The sequence below is a fragment of the Heloderma suspectum genome, chromosome 2 (genome assembly GCF_057233095.1).
Source record: "Heloderma suspectum isolate Gila_16-S chromosome 2, 16-S_ref, whole genome shotgun sequence".
In the NCBI taxonomy this organism is placed as follows: domain Eukaryota; kingdom Metazoa; phylum Chordata; class Lepidosauria; order Squamata; family Helodermatidae; genus Heloderma; species Heloderma suspectum.
Window position 1 is genome coordinate 23,499,522 of NC_139459.1, and position 24,690 is coordinate 23,524,211.

General features: G+C 42.0%; 1 protein-coding gene across 15 annotated transcripts in view; it reads left to right on the plus strand.

Annotated features, from left to right (window-relative positions):
* Nucleotides 1–24,690, plus strand: part of NEDD4L (NEDD4 like E3 ubiquitin protein ligase) — a 325,991-nt gene that overhangs the window by 245,740 nt on the left and 55,561 nt on the right. For 9 of the 15 annotated variants that reach the window (XM_084832979.1, XM_084832988.1, XM_084832990.1 and 6 more), the window contains 6 exons: nt 3,286–3,418; nt 5,110–5,286; nt 11,633–11,707; nt 13,669–13,728; nt 20,603–20,734; nt 23,350–23,469. In XM_084832979.1, the coding sequence (XP_084689105.1) occupies nt 3,286–3,418; nt 5,110–5,286; nt 11,633–11,707; nt 13,669–13,728; nt 20,603–20,734; nt 23,350–23,469 (697 nt within the window). The remainder of the gene's footprint in view (nt 1–3,285; nt 3,419–5,109; nt 5,287–11,632; nt 11,708–13,668; nt 13,729–20,602; nt 20,735–23,349; nt 23,470–24,690) is intronic. The other 6 variants (XM_084832980.1, XM_084832986.1, XM_084832987.1 and 3 more) reach the window with 2 other exon arrangements.

A 24,690-nucleotide genomic window follows, 5' to 3' on the forward strand; every position in this document is an offset into this window, starting at 1 on the left:
AAATGTTCTGGTTATTACTTTTGATATATTACAGTGTGGTGTAGTGGTTGGAGTGTTTGGACTGGGACTCAAGAGACCTGGATTCTTGTCCCCAGTCTGCCATGAAGGTTACCGGGTGATTTTGGACCAGTCATTGATGCTTAGCCTAACCTACCTCACAGGGTTGTTGTGAGGATAAATGGGAGAGGAGGAGAATCATGTATGCCACCTTGGGCTCCTTGGAGAAAAGGCAGGATATAAATGTAGCAAATAAATAAATATTACATCAGCCACTCATTTATCTTGACTGTCTTCCTTTCTCCCATCCTTCCTCCAATGACCCTGGAGTGACATTGGCTGCGGATAATGGAAGTTGCAGTCCAACACATCTCAAGGGCAGCAGGTTAGGAAAGGCTGTTTTAGCTGCACAACAGCTAAAGAGACTGGTTGCACCAAGAGAGAGAGACCTTAGACCAGCCTTCCCCAACCTGGTGCCCTTCAGATGTTTTGGAGTGCAACTCCCAGCATTCCTGACCATTGGCCGTGTTGGTTGGGGCTGATGGTAGTTGTAATCCAAGACATAGGGGGGGAAATTGGGGAATGCTTTCTTATTTATTTATTTATTTATTTATATAAGAACATAAGAGCCATGCTGTATCACACCAAGGGTCCATCTAGTCCAGCATTCTATTCACACAGTGGCCAACCAGCTGTTGACCAGGAACCCACAAGCAGGACAGGAGCGCAACAGCACCCCACCACCACCCATGTTCCCCAGCAACTGGTGTACACAGGCTCACTGCCTCTGGTACTGAAGATAGCACATAGCCATCAAGACTAGTAGCCATTGATAGCTTTTTCCTCCAGGAATATGTCCAACCCCCTTTTAAAGCCATCCAAATTGGTCGCCATCACTACATCCTGTGGTAGCGAATTCCATATGTGCTGTGTGAAGAAATACTTCCTTTTATCTGTCCTGAATCTCCCACCAATCAGCTTCATAGGATGACCCCAGGTTCTAGTATTTTGAGAGAGGGAGAAAAATATTTCCCTCTCCACTTTCTCCATACCATGCATAATTTTTGTACACCTCTCTCATGTCTCCCCTTCCCCTCCTTTTTTCCAAGCTAAACAATCCCAACTGTTGTAACCTTCTCTCATAGGGGAGGTGCTCCAGCCCCTTGATCATTTTAGTTGCCCTGTCCCGCACTTTTTCCAGCTCTACAGTATCTTTTTTTAGGTGTGGTGACCAGAACTGGACACAGTATTCCAAATGTGGTCGCACCATAGATTTGTATAAGGGCAGTATGATATTGGGTATGATTGTGATATTTATATACCACTGAATATAATAAAATCCCTAAGTGGTTAGATGTTACTGTTCGGTGTGGTTAGTAATTTGCGTTTTGCATCCCCTACAACAGTGTAGTGGTTTGCATCCCTACAATCCATCCAATACCAGCGATGGAAAGTGAAATGGTTAACTTTCTCATTAAACTTAAGTGATGTCACAACGAGTTCTCCCCTCTGCCTTACATATCACTGAAGTCTATAAACTTGTAATTTCATGTAATCTTCTTACCCTGGTAATGGATTTTCATTCACAGTTCAGCATTTCTTATGATTACCCTTCTAAAAATACAAAAAAGCTTAACTTAAACTGCCATGCATAATTGAACAGGGTATCAGTTCTACTAACATTAGGCATTAGTTTAACATCCACTTATAGTTTGCTTTTGGACAGGCAGCTTCTTTCCCTTTCCACTGTAATATAAATATTGAAGGAGATTTTTTTGTTTTCCTTTGCTTCTGAATTTATACTCATAATTTATGCCATGTGGTTTCCAGTTAACAGCTCTCTTTATTTTATTCTCTTTTGACACTTGAGCTAATAGTTATGAGAACACCCCAGATACCATTTTGATTACCAGTTTGTTAAAATACCGGTTCTATTTTGCAGTAGGTCAGAGAAAGTTGATTTATTAAGCTCAAGAGTATGATCTAGCATATTTCTGTTTATGATTCTTAATAATAAATGGTAGAAATATAGAATATACTTGATGGTGGAGTGTGTCCCTTCCTTCAAATGTCGATATTTGTACATATGAAGCTAGTTTACACTCAGTGACTCCTTTGTTTCATCTAGGCCCATGCCTTCCCCAAGCCTGAAATGTTTTGGATTTCAACTTCCATCAGCCCCATCTAGCATGGCCAATGGTTAGGAATGCTGGGAGTTGTAGTCCAAAACATCTGGAGGGCACCAGGTTGGGGAAGACCAGCCTTCTCTGACAGTGGCTGTTCAAGATCTCATGCAGAGGTATTCCCCACTTCTGCTGCCTGATATGTTTTAACTGGAAATGTCAGAGTTTGAACCTGGGGCTTTATGTATGCAAGGTATGTTCTCTACTATTGAGCTATTAGCCCCCTCCCAAAGCTATGTCTCCTTTTCTTTGTTCAGGAAAGTAGATCAAGGAAATAATATGGTATTGTCATCTGATTCATGTCCCATAACTTGCAACAACTTTGTCCAACTCTTTGGCACTTCAGTTTGCATCCACTGATAAAAATAGTAAATTGTACTTCAGTCCACCAACCTTCTCCATCACTTCGTGTTAGTGGTTGTAAGGACTGATACACAGAAACCTGTACTACTAGCTTGGTAATACTACTACCTCCTTAAAATCTAGGAAGAATAGGGGAATTCCCAGAAAAAGACTCTTAGGTGGTTTCCATTTCACTTACAAAATCAAATTATCCTTACAGGGGTAGCAATAAATTAAACTTTCACTAGAACAATTAAAACCCCTTTGCTACCATTCTTCTCCAAAAACTAAAAGAAGCAGCAGCAATGGAAGCTGAGGTATCTTCTCGCGTCACTTGACATGGCTTCTCTCAGGTCAGCATTCATACACAATTAGTAGATTTGTACCAACGAAGCAACAGGGTTGTATTAAATCATGCACTGCACTTTAATACTGTACATTGTTCAACTTGGACTTTGTTCGTGGTATTTACAACTGTGAGCACTGAAATTTGCCCTTCATGAAGCTAATGGTTTGAGACTAGCTACAGGCTTTATTTGCTTTGGAGTACAGATTGATCATTGTTTAATTTAACTTGCCAGAGACCTAGAGAAATAATTTATCACTTGTTGGTTTTGTTAATAAATCTCAGATGCACAGGGGAGACTTTATAGGCCTTGAAATGGTGGTTTTTATTTTGGTGTTAATTTAGCAGTACCTGCTTCTAATAACACTCACACTCGCTCCCCCAACTCATTACTCTTTTGTCAACCCAACATTTCAGGGATGTGGCATCTGAATCAGACAACAACATCAGACAGATAAATCAAGAGGCAGCCCACCGAAGGTTTCGATCCAGGAGGCACATTAGCGAGGATTTGGATCCAGAGCCTTTGGAGGGTGGAGAAGTATCTGAAGTATGTGCAGGATGTGAAATGGACCCTTCTGTGTTGCCCTACATGATTTTACAGAATGTCCCTTTAAAATGGCTTAATGGTTTGGAATTAAAGCTTCCAAACAAAATGGGTGTTAAAGGCATGATTATAAAATATACAGTGCAAGAGATTTAAAGAAAATAGACACATACACCTTTTCTTCATTGTCCAGCCTTGTTGTTGTCTTTGATAGTAAATTCTTGCTCCCAGGTGAACTTCCTTGACTAGAATATGCTAATGATAATTGGGCAACAGAAAAGTGAAATAAGACTTGTTAGTATAGGTATTGGATGTCGATTTACATATTTGACTCAGGCTGCAATTTTATGCATATTTACTTTGGAGTAAACCCTACTGAACCTAGTGGGACTTACTTCTGAGTAGACATGAATGGGATTGGATTCGACTTTTAAGCCACCCTATTCACAGTGACAGATTGGGGGATAAGCTTTCAAAATGATCTCACAGGCATACAACTAGCTGTTTCAGAATGTGGATGTGTCAGAATTAGAATGGATAAATAGCAACTATGAATAATTTTGATGATTTTACTTTTGGGGAGTTGTTTGGTGTGGGCAGGGAATAAATCCAGCTACCATTCAGTCTCTCCACTGATTTATGTTCATTACAAAACAGTCATTGAAGCCCTAGTTGTAGGTGTTTGTTTATTACTTGATTTGGGAATGTTTGAAAAGGTGGTGATGGCTGTTTTTATTGTATTAAATTGATCCAGAAGAGTTTCCCAGAATTTCCTGCCTCTCTGGCTAACATCCATATCCAAGCTATTCATTTAGCAGCTATTCCTTTAGCCCATAGTTAAATCTGGTAAACTGAGGTGGTGGGTGGGGAAAGGAATAATATGAAAAACCATTGCCAGTTGTGCTGATGGTAAGTGTTCGTATTTTATCAAATATTATTGTGTTGTATTAGATGGAATAGTACTAAGTAGGACTAACATTATATCCAATGTTAGTCTTAAGGGGAGATCCATTGAAATGAAATGAACTTAAGTTAGACTAACATTGGATACAACCTGATAACTTTACATTCCTTTTGAGGTAAGAGTTCTAAAATATTTGCAAGAATAAACTCCCTTAGCAAACGGTTTGAGCTGCTGTGTTCAGCTGAAAACAAATCAACTGTTGTTCCAAGGGGCAAGTAAGGTCAAATGGAAGGACCCAGGTTAGGTGGACCCATGGCACGTTTTTGGTCCCTAAAGCATGTATTACCTCCTCTCCTTAAAAAGACAAGCTAATACTTCCATGATGCTTAGCCCAATCAATAAGCAGGGGGTCTTGCCACTGCCTTTGTTCCCACGTGGGGGGGGGAAGGAGGAAAATGCATGCCTCCTATAGCAGTGTCTCCATTCCCTTTTTAAGAAATCAGTGCCATGGGGCACTGTTTTGATACTTCATCTTCACTGTTTCTGCTATCGGACAGCTTCATTATGTCCTTATGTAAAGTCCATGGCACAGTATGCTTAGAGCAAAGCTGATTATCAAATGCTAATCATTTTGTAGGGAGACTGAAAACGTACATATTGGTTTTCTAAGTTTACTTAATAAGCAGCCCAGCTGAGACTGTGCACATTGTTTGAAATAGTTGTGTAGGGTCTTATGGCAGAGAAGGCTGCCTTTTTGCATACTTACTGTAGGTGTATTCCTTTTCATCAGCCTTGGGAAACCATTTCAGAGGAAGTGAATGCAAGTGGTGATTCCTTAAGCCTGTCCTTGCCACCCCCACCGGCTTCACCCATCTCTCGGACCAGTCCCCAGGAACTGTCAGATGAACTGAACAGAAGATTTCAGATCACTCCTGATTCCAATGGGGAACAACTCTCTTCTATGATTGTAAGTAACCTTAGCCCAATATGTGTTACTGTCCTTCCGAACACATGTATTCTAATCGCTGAACTGCTTACAAAAAGTCCAGAATGTTTTTGTGCTTGGAGGTTAAGATAATCAGTTTTCAGTTAATTCTTGAGCATGGAAATGAAATCTTGTTAAATGTGAATGGATCTGAAAGAATCTTGGTCTTAATATATAAAGGGCATGCAAAAAATTTCTTAGCTAAAGGCCAGAAGATACTGGAGCCAATCCAAGGCTCTGCAGGATGTTCTGATGTCCATATGCAGCTCTTGGAAAGCATGGGTTCCCCATTTCTTTTAAAGTCAATGTGTCAGGAGTGTCCTATGCACAAAGAGCTTCTGTGTGTGTGTGTGTGTGTGTGTGTGTGTGAGTGAGTTTGTGAGTGGAGGTTGGTGGCTCCAATGTCAATGGGGCAGTGAATCTGCTCCGGGTTTCAGGCAGAACCAGCCAGAACTCTAAAGGAGCTATTCAAAGTGCTCTGTGGATTCAGTGTCCCACTGATATCGGAGCCACCAGACTCCACTGGTGCGTGCCCCTCTTTCTTAAATTTAAATTACTCTGCAGTATACCAAGGTTGCAATACTATGCCTAGTAAATTGGGTCCAAGTCCCACTGAATTCAGTAAATGTGCTATTTAGCTGCAATCCTAAGCATGGAAACTAGGAGGGCTTTAGGGTGGCCATGGCTCAATGGTAGAGCACTTGCTTTCTATGCAGATGGTCCCAGATTCAATCCCCCGGCATCTCCAGGTAGGGCAGGAAAAACTCCTATATGAAACGCCTCAGCCAGTCAGAGTTGACAGTACTGAGCTAGATGGACCAATGGTCTAACTCCTATTTTCCTAGGAAACACCTCCCACTGAATCGAGTGGTTTTATTTCTGAGTAAACATATTTAGGATTGCGCTATATTGTATTATTGTATGTGTCTTCGGTAAACTTTATTTTGAAGAGAGACTCAGTCTATTTATGTGTAATTTTCAGTACGTTTTTTCTACGAAAGCACTGCGGAATGGTGGAAATTTTTAGAATGCTTCATTGAGATAAATATCTAAAGCGTTGGGTGGAATCCCCCCCCCTTTACTAATGCTAGCAGATATCCAAATAAAAGAGAATTTTAAAAGTTATGCAGACACAGGCATTTTAAGAAATTACATTTTTATATATGGATATGGCTTGAACTCTGGGGGGTCAAATATTCAAAGGATATAACTAGATACTGTGAGATAAAATCTGGGTAATTGGAAGCAATCTGCCAGTGTGCTTAGGGCTTTGTGCATTTAATGGGCTATGATGAATATCGCCAGACTGACCATAATGAGTTGGGATAAGGGTACTGCTAGGCTGTTTTAATTGAATTAAACGAAACAATTGTAAACATTGAATAGTACATAGGAAACGAAGCATATCACAGTTTAATGGGACACCTTATCAGCTTGCCTTTTGTTGTTTGGAAGATAAGGCACCTAAATATGGAAGGTTCTCATTTAAAAATGGCTTTAAAATACTCAACAAATATGCATATTGTGCCCAGAGACAAATAAAGTCTTAGATTACTTGAATGTCAGTGGATGATGAAGTCCTGTTTAAATGGCCATTTCCAGGAATGATTCCATAAAGAGAGGGTTGAGATGGTTATACTTGTATAAGCGTCCTAGAAAACGCTTTCAATGAAGTATTTCTGATATCGGCAAAGATGACTGTAGTGAAATATAAGTGGTTTCACGGAATGCATTTCTCACATGATCATTATGACTGTTGCACGTTTGCCTGGAATGTGTGAATCATTTACTAGCTGTTCTCCAGATCAAGTCCAATTCAATAGGCATCAAATGGGGGGCAAGGCAGGATGTGATAAGCTTATCATGCAATTTCCTATTGTTCATGCAGATTGTGTAATGTGGTTCTCACATGGATCTAGTAACCCTGTCAAAGTTGCTTAATAGTTTTTGACGAACATGGCAACCTGTCTGAAATATCCATCCCATTATTGATAACATTGACAAGTAGGCTTGAGAATTACTCTGCTCAAAACATATTGACAAAATATAATTCAGACTGGCCTACTACAGGAGTCTCTGGTATGGTGATTTCACTGTAGGGTGAAATCCAGCCAAGTTCTTCCACTGATGGAACTGCTTCCATCAGCAGAAAAAATGGGGGCATTCCTACTCTCCCATGCAGCAGCCTGTGCATCCTCAAAATCTGTTCCAAAGGCTTGAGGGACACTCAAGAGCACTTTGGGAGGCGGGGGACAGACAAGAGGAAAGTCCTCATATTGGTTTCTGCCCATAGTGATTGGATCCAGACGTTGCATTCCATGAAGAGAAGGGTGCTTTGTGTCCATGAAAGTCATTCCAGTGGAAGGGTCCCGCTAGTCAAAGGGGGAGGGAGACAACTTGTTTCTGATTCCACCCTTCCCCACAGCCACTTGTGCCTTCCAAAAACCTTCCTGGGAGGGTTTGCCAGCTCTCTGGAGCAGGTTTTGAGAGGCTGCCAGAGAAAGGGGAATTGGCAAAAGTCGCCTCCCCACTTCTGCCAGCCAGTCTAAATGACCTTTTCAAAGTGTCTTAGAATTTTCAGCATTGCCAGTCCCACCAGTATAGATAGAAGCATTGGTTTGGGGCCTCCCAAAGTGCATTCAGAGGGGACCAACATACTTTTCCCCCACTCATCTTGTCTTCTCTCATGGCAGGAGACAAAGAAAGGGAGGGGACTACCTGTGGCAGGGTGTTGGTGCCAGGAAGCTCCCCCACTCTGAGAATGATTAATGAGGCAGGCTGCCTTTGATAAAGAAAGCAGGTTGGGGAATTGAAGCCTATTAATAGGCACAAAGTGCCATGTCTGGTCTGCTGCAGGCAGTGCTTCATCCTGGGCTCAGGAAGCAGGGATTTGGCCACAGCCCTCTGATGCAACCCTCTGAACTCTGTCTGTCTCCTTATTATCCCAAACATTCCCCCATTCAGAGGTCACATATCTGAACCATGGGCCCGCTGCCTACACCCTGACACTCTACTCATAGTGGGAACCTGGCAAGATGGTGCTTCTCCTCTTCTCATCTCAGAAGACAGAGTTCTGATTGTTCTGGAGTTATAGTCATAGTATTTGGATAACACATTTTCCACAAGACATTGTGCTCAAAGTGGTTCACAAAACTTAATTACATTACGATACAGCATTAACTCATTTGCAGTTCATTTAAAACATACCAAAATTTAAATAAGCACAAGACATGCCAGTAGGTCAGTTAATATCCGGGACCAATAATATAGTCACATTAAACAGTTTATGGAACAGTTCATGTTTAGTGAACTAAACGGTAACATGCCCCATCCAGATCAAACTCACAGCAAAAAAGGGAAAGAAGAAAGCAAAGAGACTGGGGCAGTAGTGTGCTTTTACTCCTCCAGCATATGCCGTCTTTCGCAGGGAATACAGCTTATTCTGGTTTGCTTCAGAACTTTCTGCATCTGGTGTGAATTCCTGTGTGAATGGATGCATTTGATATTCATTGGCCTCAAGTCAAATGTATGTTCTAAAAAAGAGGAAAAATGCTGATGCTAGGAAGGGAATACAGATTGTCATGAAAAATTTATTTCTAGAGTATTGATTTTTTTTTCTTGTAAGGTTTCTCTACTATGATAACTTTAAAAAAAACCCACATCATTTTCAGCAGACCTTCATTTAAGATGTTTATAAAACTTATAAATTATTTATCTGAGCCCACCCTGAGAAAATCACGTTTAAACTTGTGTTAGTTAACTCAAGTCCTAGAATAACAATGGCTAGGAATTAAAACAGGTCTCCAATTAGCAAATATTGCAGAAAGAGTTCCATGGGCATGTAAGGCATGTCCTCCCCATTATTAAAAAGTGAAGAGGTTTGATGTATGGGATTGCATCATTGGATTAGTGCTATATTATAGGGAAGACCTCTTGAAGGAACCATCTTGAGGTATCCTTGCTAAAGATGGATAACATTTTCCTAGATGTGAACAAGGCAGCACCAGCATTGCGAAGTCAATGAGCTGAAAAGATAGCTGCCTTGGACTACATAACTCTGGGAGGCCACTCTGATGACACAACCATTAAGAATTCCACAGGCGCTATCAAATGCTGTTTTGGCCACTGCTTCCTGGGTTTCACAGCAAATTTCTTTCCCTGTGGTTTCCGTCCTGCTGCTAGAAAGGGCAGGCATATATTTGGTTATCCCAGAAATATAATACCCCAAATTTACCCCTTGCTTGACCTTCTTCACAACAGAAGTTACTGCAGGTCACCAGCATGATTGTATAAACCAGTTTTTCCTAACCTATATATTGTCGGACTGCAAATCCCATCATCCCCAGCCAGGTTGGCCAGTGGTCAGGGCTGTTGGGAGCTGTAGTCCAACAATATCTGGGGAGCCATGGTTGGAAAATCCTGCATATGAAGAATCAGTCATCTGCCAAAAGGATGCACAGAACGGAAAGGGAGATTTCCCCAGCAAAACTGCCTGATAAATACTATGTGGGCAGCTCTATGGCAAAGGACTTTTCTCTCCCTAGCTTACCAGGATTTGGATAGCAAGGGAAAAATCATTTGGTAGTAAGGGTTACTTGTGAATAAGAGAAGCATATGATCCTGAGAGGAAGGTTCAGTCCCCATCATCTGAAGAAAGTGCTGGGAAAGACTCATGTCTCAAACCTTGGAGAGCCATTACAAGTCAGCGCAGACAATACAGAGAACATAAGAAAGTAGGAAGAGCCCTGCTGGATCAGACCAAGGTTCCATCTAGTCCAGCATTCTGTTCACACAGTGGCCAACCAGCTGTTGACGGGAAACCCACAAGCAAGACATAGTTTAACTATGTGCCATGGGTATCCCTCTCCATGGGATACCAAAAAACTGTTGCCCCAGTCCAGGCAAATAGTGTTGGGCTAGATCAGGGGTATCTCCTGTATTTTTCAAATCTAGTGGGATAAGAACATAAGAGCCATGCTGGATCAGACTAAGGGTGCATCTAGTCCAGCACTCTGTTCACACACTGGCCAACCAGCTGCCCACAGGAAACCCACAAGCAGGACATGAGTGCAACAGCTAGATGGACTGATGGTATACAGGGAGAGAAAAAAGACAGAAGGGAGATTGAAATTCTTCATGGCAGGTGATCATAGATAGATAATATTGAGGTTTCTGTTGATTATGGTTCAGTCAGTGTATTTGTATACTGCCTTCCCAGAGATTGCACTTAAGGCAGTGTTCAACAAAGAGAATGATGGCAATATCTATATTTTAACAAGTCAAATTCATTGTGCAGGTTTTGTGTGTGGGGTGGGGGGTGGGGGGAATGAATTAGTATTACATTTCAGCAAAAAAAAGCAATATGTAATAACATATATATAATCAAGACAATCAATGTAAAAACATAGCTAAGATTTTTTTTAAAATACAAAACCAGCACAATCCTATACATATCTATTCAAAAGTAAGCCCCATTGAATTCAGTGGGGATTATTCCCAGGTAGGGGTGCATTTTGTTGGTTTAGGTGGCAGTTCTATCAGAACAGTATAATAAGGGTGCAATCCTATGCATGTTTAGACAGAGAAAAGGCCTACAACTCCCAGCATGCCCCAGCCAGCAATGCTGGCCTTTTCTCTGTCTAAACATGCATAGGATTGTGCCCTAAAGCTATTAAATTCCTAAATAATTTAATAACAATTCAGCTCAAAGTTACAACACAGTCCAATCTTTTTGCTAGTTTGTTTAATTATGTATCAAAGAATAGTGCCAACAAACATCAGAACAAGGAAACTCTTATCCCTTTCACCATGGTAAAGAAATTCTTGTTGTGTTTGGCCTTCTGTGAGTTCCCGTACTCCTCATTCAAGGGACATTGTTGTAATTTTGCTCAAAGAAAGAACTGTAGTGAACTTCCCTCATGCAACAGGACCTCACCTTCCTCTCCCCCTTGAACCCCCACCCCCCAAATCTGCTCTGGAGCTTCTCCCAACTGGGGAGAAGGGGAATCAGTTCAGCCCACACTGTCTAAGCCTCTGGTGGATGGACACTCTTGGATACAATCCTTTGCTGGTAACACTGAGCATTTATGTCATGGGTAACTGTAGCCAGACTGGTGATATCCAAAGCAGGGTTAATAATAGCCCCTTTTCTGAGGTTCTTTAGCAAAACAATTTAGTAGAGGAGATTTTTTATTTCTGGCAAGCAAACTAAGGGGGAAGAACAAGGGTGAATATAATACCAAAAAGTAAATCTGTCTTACTTTGATTTCAGGGGGAAATGCCGAAGGCAATGTAAATTTAATAATTTGCTATGTGTTGTTTCCTTCAGCAAAGAGATCCTTCAGCAAGGTTACGGTCTTGCAGTGTAACTGATGCAGTTGCTGAACAGTCCCATTTATCACTCGTAAGTCAAGTTTTCTGATTTCTTGTTTTTTCAGTCTTCCTATAAACAAAAAAAAATGCATTTTGCATATCGACTTCTGTTTTCAATGTGTTTGTGTCTGTGGCACCTTCGCCTGTCAGAATTATTTCAGTTACAATCCCAGTGATATATTGTCTGCTCAGAAGTAAACTCCACTGAATTCAGTGGGACTTACTTCCTAAGAAGTGTGCTTAGATGCAAGCCTATGCATACTTACCTGGGAGCAAGCCCTGTTGAACTCAATGGGATTGAACCTCTGAGTAAACATCGTAGGATTGTGCTCTGTGTGTGTTCCGGCGGGGGTGGGGGGTTAACCCCATGTTATGAGGACCTAATAATAATGTATTTAACAGCTATCATGATTTTATGACCCTTGCCATTAAGTGGAGCAATTTTCTATTTTCTTAATATACACTGAAATGATAATGGTTAAACCGGAAAAGGTGCCAGAGTTTCCTAAGAAGCTTCGTTTCTGTTTTTGCTTTGTAGACTAACACTGTCTTTGCACTTCTGTTGTTTCTGTTCAACGGCATTCCTTGTTGCAGTATTACTTTCAGCCATAATCCAGAGAACCATGTTTTTTGTTCAGCATACCTAGCAGGGCTTTGGAGACACACTCATCAAAATGCATTTGAAATTTAGGGGACTTTCAAACATGATTTGTGAAATTTCCAGTCTTTTTCAGTTTTGCATGTGTTCATTCACAAACCCATTTTGTCCTGTTTCCCAGTAATCTGTGAGTTTTAAAAAATCCACATGAAAATTCATATGCATGAAATACATATTTAAAGATACATTTCTGAATGTCTTTTCTCACAAAATGCATATTTCATTAGTCCAAGAACTGCAGATGGAGCAGGTTTCCTTTGAAATGTGGACCAAACCAAATTCTAAAACATCCCTACTTCCAAATACACATACATAGGATTGCTCTGCATATCGGTTTTGGACATGCCTAAATTTGCTCTCTGGGTTGTGGACCTTTTTTATGTGCTCTGTCATTACAAATCTCATACAAATGGCTAATCGTGGCACTGCTACAGAACCCTCTTCAGTTACTCTCTCTATTAGAAAAGGCTGGTTTGCATGAGAATGCATTCAAGACAGCTTTGACACTGTTATATGTGGCAAATTGCATGAACAAGAATAAATTCTTAACTTGATTTTTTCCCTTTTAAATGTCAATAACATTGAACACTGTCACAATTCAAGAGAAGAAGAAGAATAAAAAAATTACCTGGAGGCCGGGAAATACTACATCTGATCAAACCTCTAACATGTGATCAAACCTTGCAGCAATTTTTCTTTTTTTAGCAATTGAGCTCTTCCACTCTGCTCCTGCACACGCTTTCTCTCTTCTTTCCTGGTAGGGCAGTTTAATTAACAGAAAATCATGAAGATCAGCTTCTTCCTTTTCCGCTTCACTCTACCCAAGCCTTTGCACTCACTGGGACCCAAAAAAGCTGCTTCATTTAATTTGTAAATATCTCAGATTCCTGTCTTAGAATATTTCTTTGTATCCTGTTTGAAGAAAAGTAATAGATTTAATTACAGGAAAGTTTGACATATTGCCTAACTCACTGCTTCAGGCATATGAGTGCTTTGGATGACAGTGTACACACAGCTGTGCTGGTGTAACATCAGCTAATCGCATGTCCCTTATTCTGGAATTGCTGTTGTATGATGTTACCATCTCTGGTAGAAAAATGCATACAGAAGTATTTAGGTGCTGGTTATTTCATACTAGCACCTCATATCTATTGCAATAAGTAACGCACACTTCATCACTGATGACTTATATCTTCTTTCCTTCCTTGAAAAGTCAATTCAGTGCTTTATCCGACATGGGTTTTATTTCTTCCTTTTCCTGAAGACATTCACATAATCTGTGACCTCCGTTCCTGATCCACCCCTTAATTGTAACAATTATTATTATTTAACAGCCAAGCGGCCCATCTAGGAGAGTTCGTTCTTCAACTGTCACTGGTGGTGAAGAGTCAACGGTAATAATGTCTTTATCAAGCCAGATATATCCTCATCTCCAATCTCTTTCCTTTCCTTTTCTCTTCTTTTGTTTTCTCTTCAGAATGTCAGCCTTTTAGATCTTCTGCTGACAATTCATGTTTTGGAAAATACTCTGCATATAATTCTTTGGCTGTAGGGTATGCAGGTGGCTTTTTTCCATGTTGTGCCTGAGTTGTAAGATAAATTGCCTTTTCCTAGCACTCAAACCTCACATTGTGGTTGCTGGGAGAATATATTTCTCCCCCAGTCCTTCAGCTAGTTCATCCGGCACTTGTTGTGGACCCGACCTCAGCACCAATTTGATATTGCCCTTGATATTACTTATGACAAGAATCACAATTTTTCCTCCACCCCTGCCAATTTTGGAACTGACTATTAATGTTTATTAAAATTTAACTTTCATTCTTGAAAGGCTGCTTCCCAACTTCTTCTTATACCTTACATGTGCAGGAAAATAAGTGCTAGGGCAGAACTTGCTCCCTGCAATCCATAGTTCATCCCCAAGGGCAAATAATTACCAGAACTTTGGCTTCAGTGTATTGTGATGTGCCTCTGTGATGCCTACTTGAACCAGATGTAGAGAGTTACAAAGTGAGGGAGGGATGAAATACAACATAAATGGGTTGTCAGTTGGGAGGCAGCAAAATGGCATGGGAATCCCTCAAACAAAGCAACCGTTGGTGGGAAAAGCACTCTTCTTGGTCCTTTACCATGCTCCAACCCCATAAATCACCCTTCCCTTCCTTCACCTCACCTTCTGTCCTTCCCTGGGGCTACTTAAGACCTGTGTGCCCTGAAGGAAGGCCAGTGAAGAGAAGCCCAGTCCAGGGAGCTTGTGCCATCAGCTCCTGAAGGGACCATCAACAGCTGGAGAGGACTGTTGGGGCAGTCCCTTCCCCACCTTCTCTGGGACTACTTAAGACCTGTGTGCCCTGAGGGAAGGCAGAAGTGAGGAAGCACAGGCCAAGGTGCTTATGCCATCAGCTCCTGAAAAGACCTTCAGTCAGCCTAAGAGAACTACATTCTGGTATTTCTTTGGTGGGGTGGGGGTGGGGGTGATAATATATCCTTGTTTTGGTATTTAAAAAGTTGTAAATAGCCTTGGCAGAAAGGTGGTATGGAAATGTATGAAAGAAAGAAAGAAAGAAAGAAAGAAAGAAAGAGGGAGGGAGGGAGGGAGGGAGGGAGGGAGGGAGGGAGGGGAAAATCCAGAGTGAGAGGCACAGGCAGAATACAACCCCAGCTGGTAAGCAGGTATCACGAGTAGGGATGTACGAAAGTCACTTACCTGGTCTCGCAGCTTGCTTCGCGGTGGGGGGGAGGCGCTTCGCTTCTCCCCCCGAAGTTCAGGCCGGGGAGGGGAGGCTTCCCGCCTCGCCTGGCTGAAATTCAGGCCGGGGGGGAGGCTTCCCGCCTCGCCCGGCCGAAATTCAGGCCGGGGAGAAGCGCCCTGTGTCCCTGGCCGCGAACTTCAACAGAAAAGTAAAAAAAAACAACAACGCCCCGTGATAGGCTACGTGACGATTTATGTAGCCTATCATGGCTAGATCTGCAAAGTCAGCCGTGATAGGCTACGTTAATCATCACGTAGCCTATCACGGGGGCGTTTTTTTTTTTTACTTTTCTTGGAATGGCGGCGGCGGCAGCCAGTCGAAAGACCGGCTGCCGCCCCCGCCCCTGTCGAAGCCCTGCCGAACCGCCGCTGCGACCCGCCACCGCGAGCGACATTCGGGAAAGGTAAGTCCCATCCCGGGGGGGTTCGGGGGGCGGAGAATTTCTCCCTGAAACTACTTCGGGGGGCCGAATACGTTGGCACTCGGCCCCCCGAAGTTTCGGCGAGAAATTCTCTGACACCCCTAATCACGAGTGACCACAAGTAATTCCAGTCCATTTATTTATCTATTTAAAAAAATATTTTAGGGTCTCCTTTAAGGACGAAGCATGTCTAGAGTGAAGAACATAGAGCTGGAGGAGGGGTGTACTGGACCCCAGCATTTTAAAAAAGGGAATGACAGTCCTGAGTCACGGGAATTGCCTGCTCTTTTAAACTCCTCAAATATACACAGCTTCGTCAAAAAGGTTTGGGGACAGGGCAACGAGAAGAGGTTCTCTTAAGAATCTAGGAGGTCTTCAGTCACTTTGTTTACCAGCAAGCTTTATAGATTCCTTGGAGAACCCCAGAGGGGTTGGGCAGGCTTTGTCAATTATAACAGGAATCACAGCAGCTCACTGGTTGGCAGTGCTTCCTTTCCCTGTTTCCCCTAAATACATTCTGTGTGGGGCTTAATAATAGGCTGGCTCCAAGTTGAGGCACTCTAGTTGGCCCCTATCAGTGGCTCACCCATCTCCTCCTTATATCTTCTTGGACGTTGGAGCAAGTTTAAGAGGAGGAGGAGAGCAGCGGTACTCCTCCAGTCAGCACCAGCCCGCCACCATTGCAATTGTATGCAAATGCCCCACAGTGACATAGCATTGTGGAAACTGTGGGTAATTATGATGGCGACTCTCCATTGCTTATTGGAATGCCAGAAAACAGGGTCTAGGGCAGCAATGCCAGCCGTGGTGGGTCATTTGCACCCATCCATGGATGCCCCTGCTGATGCTGGACTTTCCCTTTATTGCAGATTTTAACTTGCTCTTTGCAATGTTCAGATCTCAAGTATCTTCTTGAGCCACAGAGGCATATGCATTTTTTCAGCTCAGCTACAAGTAACGTTTGCATATTTTAAGCATAGTGTCTTTAAAGAATGCTCTTAGCATTGGCAGTGGTACTAATCTAAAAATGATATGAGTCTATAAAGGACAACAGAAGTTGACAAACATTCTGTAATTAGGTGGTGATAATTTTTAATGAGAAAGCTCTGAGTTGCAAAAGCAAAGATTGTACTGAGAAGTTTGGGGTATCGGCACTCATGCATTCTTTAATCTATTGCCATTTTCCCCCTAGATATTACATTCATACAGATTTGCTTATAAACTGGAGGAGAAAGGGAAAGGAGTGATAATAGAATGAATTACAAGTAAATTCTCAGCTATTGCAATGTGGCTTTATTATTTTTAAACTTTGTGTCCCATGGGTTTAAAAAACAGATATATCAAATGCCTGTTTCCAGTTATTTGAATAGCGTGGAATGGCTTTATTTTTATTTATATTTTATTTACATTATTTACTATTCACCGAGACACATGGAGGCCTCACTAACATTTTATGCTGTTGATGTGGAACATTGGATAAACTCAGACATTTTTCCTCCCAAAGATGTGTGGACTTTGTAGTTGCTGTGCATTACACAGCAACTACAGAGAGGAACTAATGTAATTGCATGGATCAATCTACAATGGATTTTGTGCTCATTGAGCAAGACAAATGGATTGATTTTCACAAAAATAGAGGGGAATCCGAGGTTCTGTCCTGAACGTACCCATATACGTTCATGCTACTGTTAGGGCCTGGTGTTAAAGTTGCAGTTCTAGGTGATGGATTGATGGAGGAAAGAAAGAAAGAAACAGTATTGCCTCTTGGCTAATTTTATTTGTAAAATCAGTGCAGGCTATTTTGAGATGGTCAGGAACGTAGTCCAATCAGCTTGGTAATTCCTCTTGAAGCTGTATTTGCTGATCTTTTGACCAAAAGCTTGTCTTAACTGTTTACGATCGTCTATATATCTTTTTTTTTGTTTACTTGCCAAATTGGAGGGAGTGGCACTGGTATGATATAAAGTTCTACAAATCTAAAGTTTTTCACAATCTAAAACTGTATGTAGACAACAGCAACAAAAGCAGAAGAGGTATTTTGTGAGTCAACTGCAAACAGAATGAATTCAGAGGAATGTTCCTTAGAGTTGAGTAATACAGTACAAAAAGCTGCGAAGATCAATGAGCACTGAGCAAAATGTAATTACATTACAAAGTTTGTTAAAATAATACTTCCTATTAAGACTTTGGCAAATTAATCCTATCTACTGGGTTTGGGGAGATCAGTGCTGTAGCCATGACTGCATCTAGAACCCTGCCAGCTCACAGTGGCCAAGGTGGGAGTGGGGCGTGGGAAGTGGGAGGGAATTAACTATGCCAGCTCGAGGGCTGGCAAATTTTTAGGGCCTTTGGGGGAGTGTTTCAGGGGAATGAGAGGGCGTAGGGTCCTGCAGATCCACAGCTGCCCCTTACACACCCTGCTAGTGGCCACACTGCCATTGGAATACCACCAGTGGGACAGCAAAAACAGTGTTGCTGCATCTGAGGGACCCTCAGCAGAGGACCTCCCTCTCCAGTTGCAGAAAGAGAGGTCTGCAGTCCTGTGGCCCCTTAGCTGCCCTCCCAGGGAGTGTAGGATTTGCTTCCTTTGCCATAAATGTGATATTAGCTTTTCTCAAATAAGTGGAGACATTTTTAGAAGAAAAAGCTGTGCACAGAAGTGAGACGCCACCAAAGCAAAAGTGTTCGTTGGCTCTCAAATTGATTTCACACAGTCCTGCATGGTTTCATTTATAGACCTGAGACTGCTGAGCAGCCCTTTTCTGGGTTTTCCATCTTTTTGTTTGTTTCAGATATATAATCATCATCAATTGCATTTTAAAAGAGCTCCATCTTTTACAGAGAAATAAATATCTCTTTTTGCTGCTGCTTCTTTCAAAAGAACAGTTTTCAAATGTGTACTCATAATTCCAATTGAAACTGTTCCAGTAATCACATAAATGTTCATCACCATGCATGATGAATTCTTGTTTCAACTGCTTGAGGCCTTTATTTTAAGATTGCTTTCCTTCCACAGAAAGATCACAAACTTTAATAATCCACCTGGGCTGTTACTGTTTTACAGCAGCTACTTAAACCTGAGATGTCTGGAAAGATCAGAACCATGAAGATACTTTTTTAAAAAATCAAAAACAAAACATCATTTAAAATCAGGAAAGGAAAAGCAGTGAAGAGAATGTTGAAGGAAAAGGGCAACTCCCTTTTATAATCCAGATAGGTGCCATGTTTAGTCTGTTGTAGCCAAAAGTACCAAGAGTCCACTGGCACCTTTAAAGATTACCAAATATATTGGAGCAAGAGCTTTCATGGATTAGAGCCCACTTCATCAGGTCATAGTGAGTGAGTGAGAAAGAGAGAGTTATACTTATACTTATTCATATATACTATTCATGAGCACAGAGAAAAAAAGTTCATAAACAGTGGGCCTTGTATATTGTTTGATATGGTGCATCTGATTCTTATTTATTTGGTTTTGTGTTGCCAGTCATGCTGCAACTCATAGCAGGTAGCAGTATATATCCTATTTTGCAATATTTAAAATGCACAGCCTCTGAGGATTCCAGTTATTTCTAGGTTCAGTGTGCAAACACAAAGGGCAGATACTGCACCTAGAGAACCGCAGCTCCGAGATTCAATCGTTCTGGGGGCAGTATCCATTGATTTCCCAGATACCAAAGTGGGACTCAGAAGGGCTTGCAGTTATTAGCAGGTAATTTTCAGTGTCATGGCTTCCTACCATGTGTACAAGCAACAGAATAGATGCTTGCATATGCATCGCACACATAGTTCATAAAACATTGTAGATATTTGATGCTTCTGGCCCTGTCAGTGAACATAGGCATTCAGTTCCATCTTTCTGTTGCCAGTAGAAAGAAGCCTTATTCAAAAGAAGGCGTAAAACCAGTGTGGTGTTGTAGATAAAGAGTGTCTGACTAAGACTGGGGAGAGATCTGGGTTCAAACCCGCACTCGGCTCCAAAACTCACTGGGTGACTTTGGGCCTGTTGTGATCTACCAGCCTAAACTACCTCACAGTGTTGATGTGAGGATAACATGGGAAGGGGGATGTACTCTTTCTAGGGGCTTCTCCACACGGGGCTTTTATCCTACGATTGAGACTGGTCACTCGTGGAAGTTTGTGGGTCCTTTACATGATGTCATCAACCTCCAGCACCTCTCTCATACTTTCCAAGCATTTCCGCAGCTTAATTTGAAATGGAAACAATATAGTAACAAAAAGATCCATTTTCCATTTCTCCATGAAAAGAGGAGATGCCACAATAAGAGGAGCTAGACCACAGTGCCATCTAGAGAAACATATAGAACTTGTGGATAAAGCGGGGGGGGGCACATGTAAAGGGAGATCTTAATCCCAGAAAGAATCTGGAAGCTGAAGCCCCAGTAAAACTGTGGGACAAAAAGCCTCTGTGTGGAGAAGGCCTTGAGCTTCTTGGAAGAAATGTGTAATATCAAAATAAATAAAATGCTCAGATCTTCATCGGTCCATCTATTAAACAACAGGATTGACATATTTGGAATCCAACAGAGATTGGTTCTTGTATTTGGATGCAGGGCGGCACATCCTGCAACCCAGCAAAGCAAATTCTGCCCACTAGTCATGTATGGTGGCCCACGAAGGGGTTGGGTTTTTTGCTGACTGCCTGGGACCGTTTCAGCTGAGGAAATGGGAACAAATACTACACGTGATTCAAAGAAGGAAACCTAGTCAATGAGAATTTGTTCTTACTGCTCTTAGCAGTTATATCTTGATTTCATTCAGTCCTTTTTACTCCTCTACCCTTCCTGTTGTCTGTCTTTAATGAACAAATCACATCTTCAGAAAGGATGAAATGAAAGGTGCGTCTGTCAGACTGGATAGTGCGAGTAGTATCTGTTGATTTCAGTGCACTGCGATTTTTTTGTGACTTTGCCAGCTGTGCTCTAGGATGGAACTGAGCATTTATATGTCTGAAAGGGAGCCTACCTTTAGAGGAAGGGATGTGGTAACACGCATCTCCCAGTCGTACTGCTACAAATATTGTTTGAAAGAAAAGTAACTGCCGCAAAGTAACGCTATGGTAATTTCTTGCATAAACAGCCATCAGTGGCCTATGTACATACTACACCGGGCTTACCTTCGGGCTGGGAAGAGAGGAAAGATGCTAAGGGACGTACTTATTATGTCAATCATAACAATCGAACCACAACTTGGACTCGACCTATCGTGCAGGTATGGAACTTGCTATCCAGTGAAAGCAACAGAAAATTTAGAGTGTAAATTCATATCCATTCCACAGTTGTGTCAGGTTTCAGAATGGCAGACATGAATGGGATAGGACAGTTTCTGGGGAAATAATTGCTTCTAACTGAAAAGATGTACATTGACTAAGGCAGGATCTGTTCTGTTTAACACAGATCGATGCCACCTCCACTCTGCATCAAACCTGCAAGGTCTGCATCATGACTCATGACCACTCTTAATCAGCTTAGTAATTTCTATACTCAGGACAGGGAAAAGGTTGGATCAGTGGAATATGAAGTAGTGCTACCTCAGCCTTCCCCAACATGGCCAACACATCTGGAGGGCACTGGGTTGGAGAAGCCTGTGTTAACCTATGACTAGATGAAGCAAAGCAAAATTCTCTGTTCCCACTTGCCTAAATGAAGCTCTAGTTGTCATTTGGCGGCAAGTGCAATTACAATTTTCACTGTGGGTCTGTTGCAAATGATGCTGATGCTGATTAGAATTTCTTAGGGCACAATCCTGTGAATATCCAGTGCAGGGGGGGAGGACAATGGAGGTGATCTTTGCCTCCATGCTTCAGCCGCCTTCCATTTCTGCTAGATGGGTGATTTCGATTTCACCTGTTTAGAGATGGTGCCTCAGATGGGGAGGGAATGAGGGTGGGGCAGCCATAGGATACATCTTATCACAGCCACCCCATTCTCCTCCCCTCCCCCAGAAACACTCCCTTTTCCCTACTCCATGCTCCATTTTCTGAGTGAAGAGATAGCCAGTGCCGGCTACAAGGCAGAGGGGGGGGAAGTGTCAAAGCCCTGTCTCCAACCTCAGAGCCAGGAAGCCAAACTTTCTTATGTGCCCCCCTCCCCAACAGCCACTGTCTGGGGGGCATAGGATAACTCCCTCAGTTGCCTTTCTCTTAAGAAAGACACAAGGCAACTTACAAAAAAATTATTAAAACATACCAAGTATAAAATAGCTAAAACCAATTATCATTCCAAAATATCAACACATAATAAAACAACTCAAACATCAGTACAGACCCTAACCAAAACCACTAATGCATAATGTTGTTAACTGCACTTAACAAATTGGGAGGCTGACCTGGGTATGCATGCGCTCTCCACACAGCCTCACCCTTCCTTGGAGCAATTCTGCCCCTGAACAACAGTTCAGCAGCACTAACATTAAACCTAATTAAGGCTAAGCAGGATTTCCCATAAACCTCTGTCTAAAGCTGTATTTTGAAGTGGGTTTCAGATCCTGGTTTAAGGGGAACCCCAGTCACCCTGATCCGTTGTCCACATTAGTGCTAAGGAACTACTTAAGTCATACAGGTCAGCAGCCAAGAAATCAAGATTAATTGTCCATGAGCTGGCCAGGTTCAGGAGATGGATGTAGGAAAAAGGCAAGTGCTTGGAGCAGTAGCAGCAGATATAGAGCAACCTGCGGGAAGCAAGCAGGGAGCAGGGAACCTACCATGATTAAAGCAACTTGTTGGCAGGAGCTGTATCAGTCCGCTGTTCATTCAGCACAGGACTGATTCAAGCAGGAGGCTGTGAATGAGTCCTTGGGTAGTCAGGAGCCTCTGGGTGACCGTAGCAGTTATTAATACTGCCACTACTATCCATGGACAATCGGCCCTTTCTCATCACCACCACCATTTACTCACTCATTTGCTCATCCTGCAGCAGCGCCTGGCTGCTTTTTGCAGTCGCAGAGAGGAAGAAGTCATTAATTAATTAATCAATCAATCAATCAATCACCGATCTGACTGGTCACCCAGCCACTCTGGGAGATGTACAACAATAAACAAGTTGCTGCAATTTATTTCACTGTGGCTTTTTTGTTCTTTTTTGCTCCTGCAAAAATGTCTGGTGTTGTGGGAGAGGAGAGGGCATAGGTGAAGTACCAGTGTTGAGAAAGCCAACGTTAAACCAACCATTTACAAAGGGATGCAAAAAACACAGTCTTGGGCAGGTAGCTAGCCCATCAGAAATGGGGAAGAGTCATTGATAAGTCTTTGTAGGCACATTACAATAGAGGTGATGAAAGAAGAAACACATGTCAGTTGTGCTTTTCTTCCTGTTCCTTAATAATATATGATTTTATAATATAATATATATACTACCATTGCAAAATATGGGAGAAGACAGATTTTAAAAAAGGAGGGGTTAATCCACAAACCCGACCCTGGCCCTTGGATTTTAGACACATATCCTGTAGCCTTCTGAAGAGTAGCTAAGGGATTTGGGTCTCTTCTGTGGGCACGCACACACACACACACACACACACAGCCCCGTGCAAGTAATTTGAGCACTGGATAAACCACCTATCTAGATACTTCACTCAAATGGTTTGATAAAATAGTTGCAAAAATACTGTTAAAACAAACATATTGGGATGTGTTTAGAATTCAGTTATTGACTGTGTGGCCATGAATTGTTCCAGGTACGGTATTCTTCCTAGGTAGGGCTGCAGTATTGAAAGCATTATTTTATCATTCACTACATTGTACGGTTTGGAAACATTTTATCATGAGGTAGCTCAGCTTTCAGCAAGGAAGATAACATGTAGCTAACTTGTGTTTGCCTCTGACATAGCTTGCTGAAGATGGCGCATCTGGGTCAACATCAAACAGTAACAACCATCTAAGTGAGCCTCAGATAAGACGGCCTCGTAGCCTCAGTTCTCCCACAGTAACATTATCTGCACCACTTGAGGTGAGAAGTTCTTTGCCAATAAGCAAAGCTTGCTTTCTTCCCAGATTCCCAATCTTTCCATCTTGTCGTTTCTCCTTCCCTTCATTTGTGTTTTCCAGCCCACTTGCCCTTTTGCAATAGCTCCTTTGTGCCTCAAAAAAGTCATGTTTGCACCTATTGATTATTTCCCCCCAACTGTATTTATTTTGTACCATTACAGTTCGTTGTTCTGTTGAGTTCTCATGCTTAATGGTTTGATAATTTTTCCTGTTCAGTACCTTGCTCCACCCTCTGTACATTCATGTAGATGTGTTCCTATTATTACTTGAAATCTTCTAAGATCATCACTTTAGGAATATTTTAACATGTGAATTCATTCTGGGGGGAAAAGAACACACAAGTGTTTTGGTCTTTAACATGGCTATGTTATTATTTTATTTGATGCAACAGAAAGCTGGGGGCAGGGGGACGGAGAGCTGAAAATTTTAAGCTACTGTGTCTGACATAGATGTAAATAGTTTAATGCTCAAAGGGCAGAAAACCTAGGGCAGCCTTCCCCAACCTGGGGCCTTCCAGATGTATTGGACTACAACTCCCATCGTCCCCAGCCAGCATGGCTATTGCACATTGGGACAAAAAAATCCTAACTTCACATATTCACTGATGGTGTCTGAGGTGATAGTGACTAACCCAGGACAGGGATCTTGGGGTTGTGGTAGATAGCTCAACCCAGTGTACAGCTGCTGTTAAAAAAAGGCAGATTACATGTTGAAGAGCATTAGGAAAAGAACCAAAAATAAAATTGCCAGTATCATAATGTCTTTATGCAAATATATGGTGTGACCACACTTGGAATACTGTGTGCAGTTCTAGTCACCACAGCTCAAAAAGGATGCTGTAGAGCTGGATAGCGTGCAGAAATGGGCAACTAAAATGTTCATGGGCCTGGAGCAACTCCCCTTTGAGGAAAGATTACAAAGTCTGGGACTGTTTAGCTTAGAAAAGTGGTGAATAAGGGGGAAATAATAGAGATGTATAAAATTAAGCATCGTGTGGAAGAAGTTGATAGGAAGAAGGGTTTTTTCTCTTTCTTATAATGCTAGAATCTGGGGTCATCCAATTAAGCTAAAAGGTGGAGATTCAGGACAGATAAAAGGAAGTACTTCACACAGCACATTATCAAACTGGAATTTGCTACTACAAAATGTAGTGACAGCCACCACCCTGGACAGCTTTAAAATG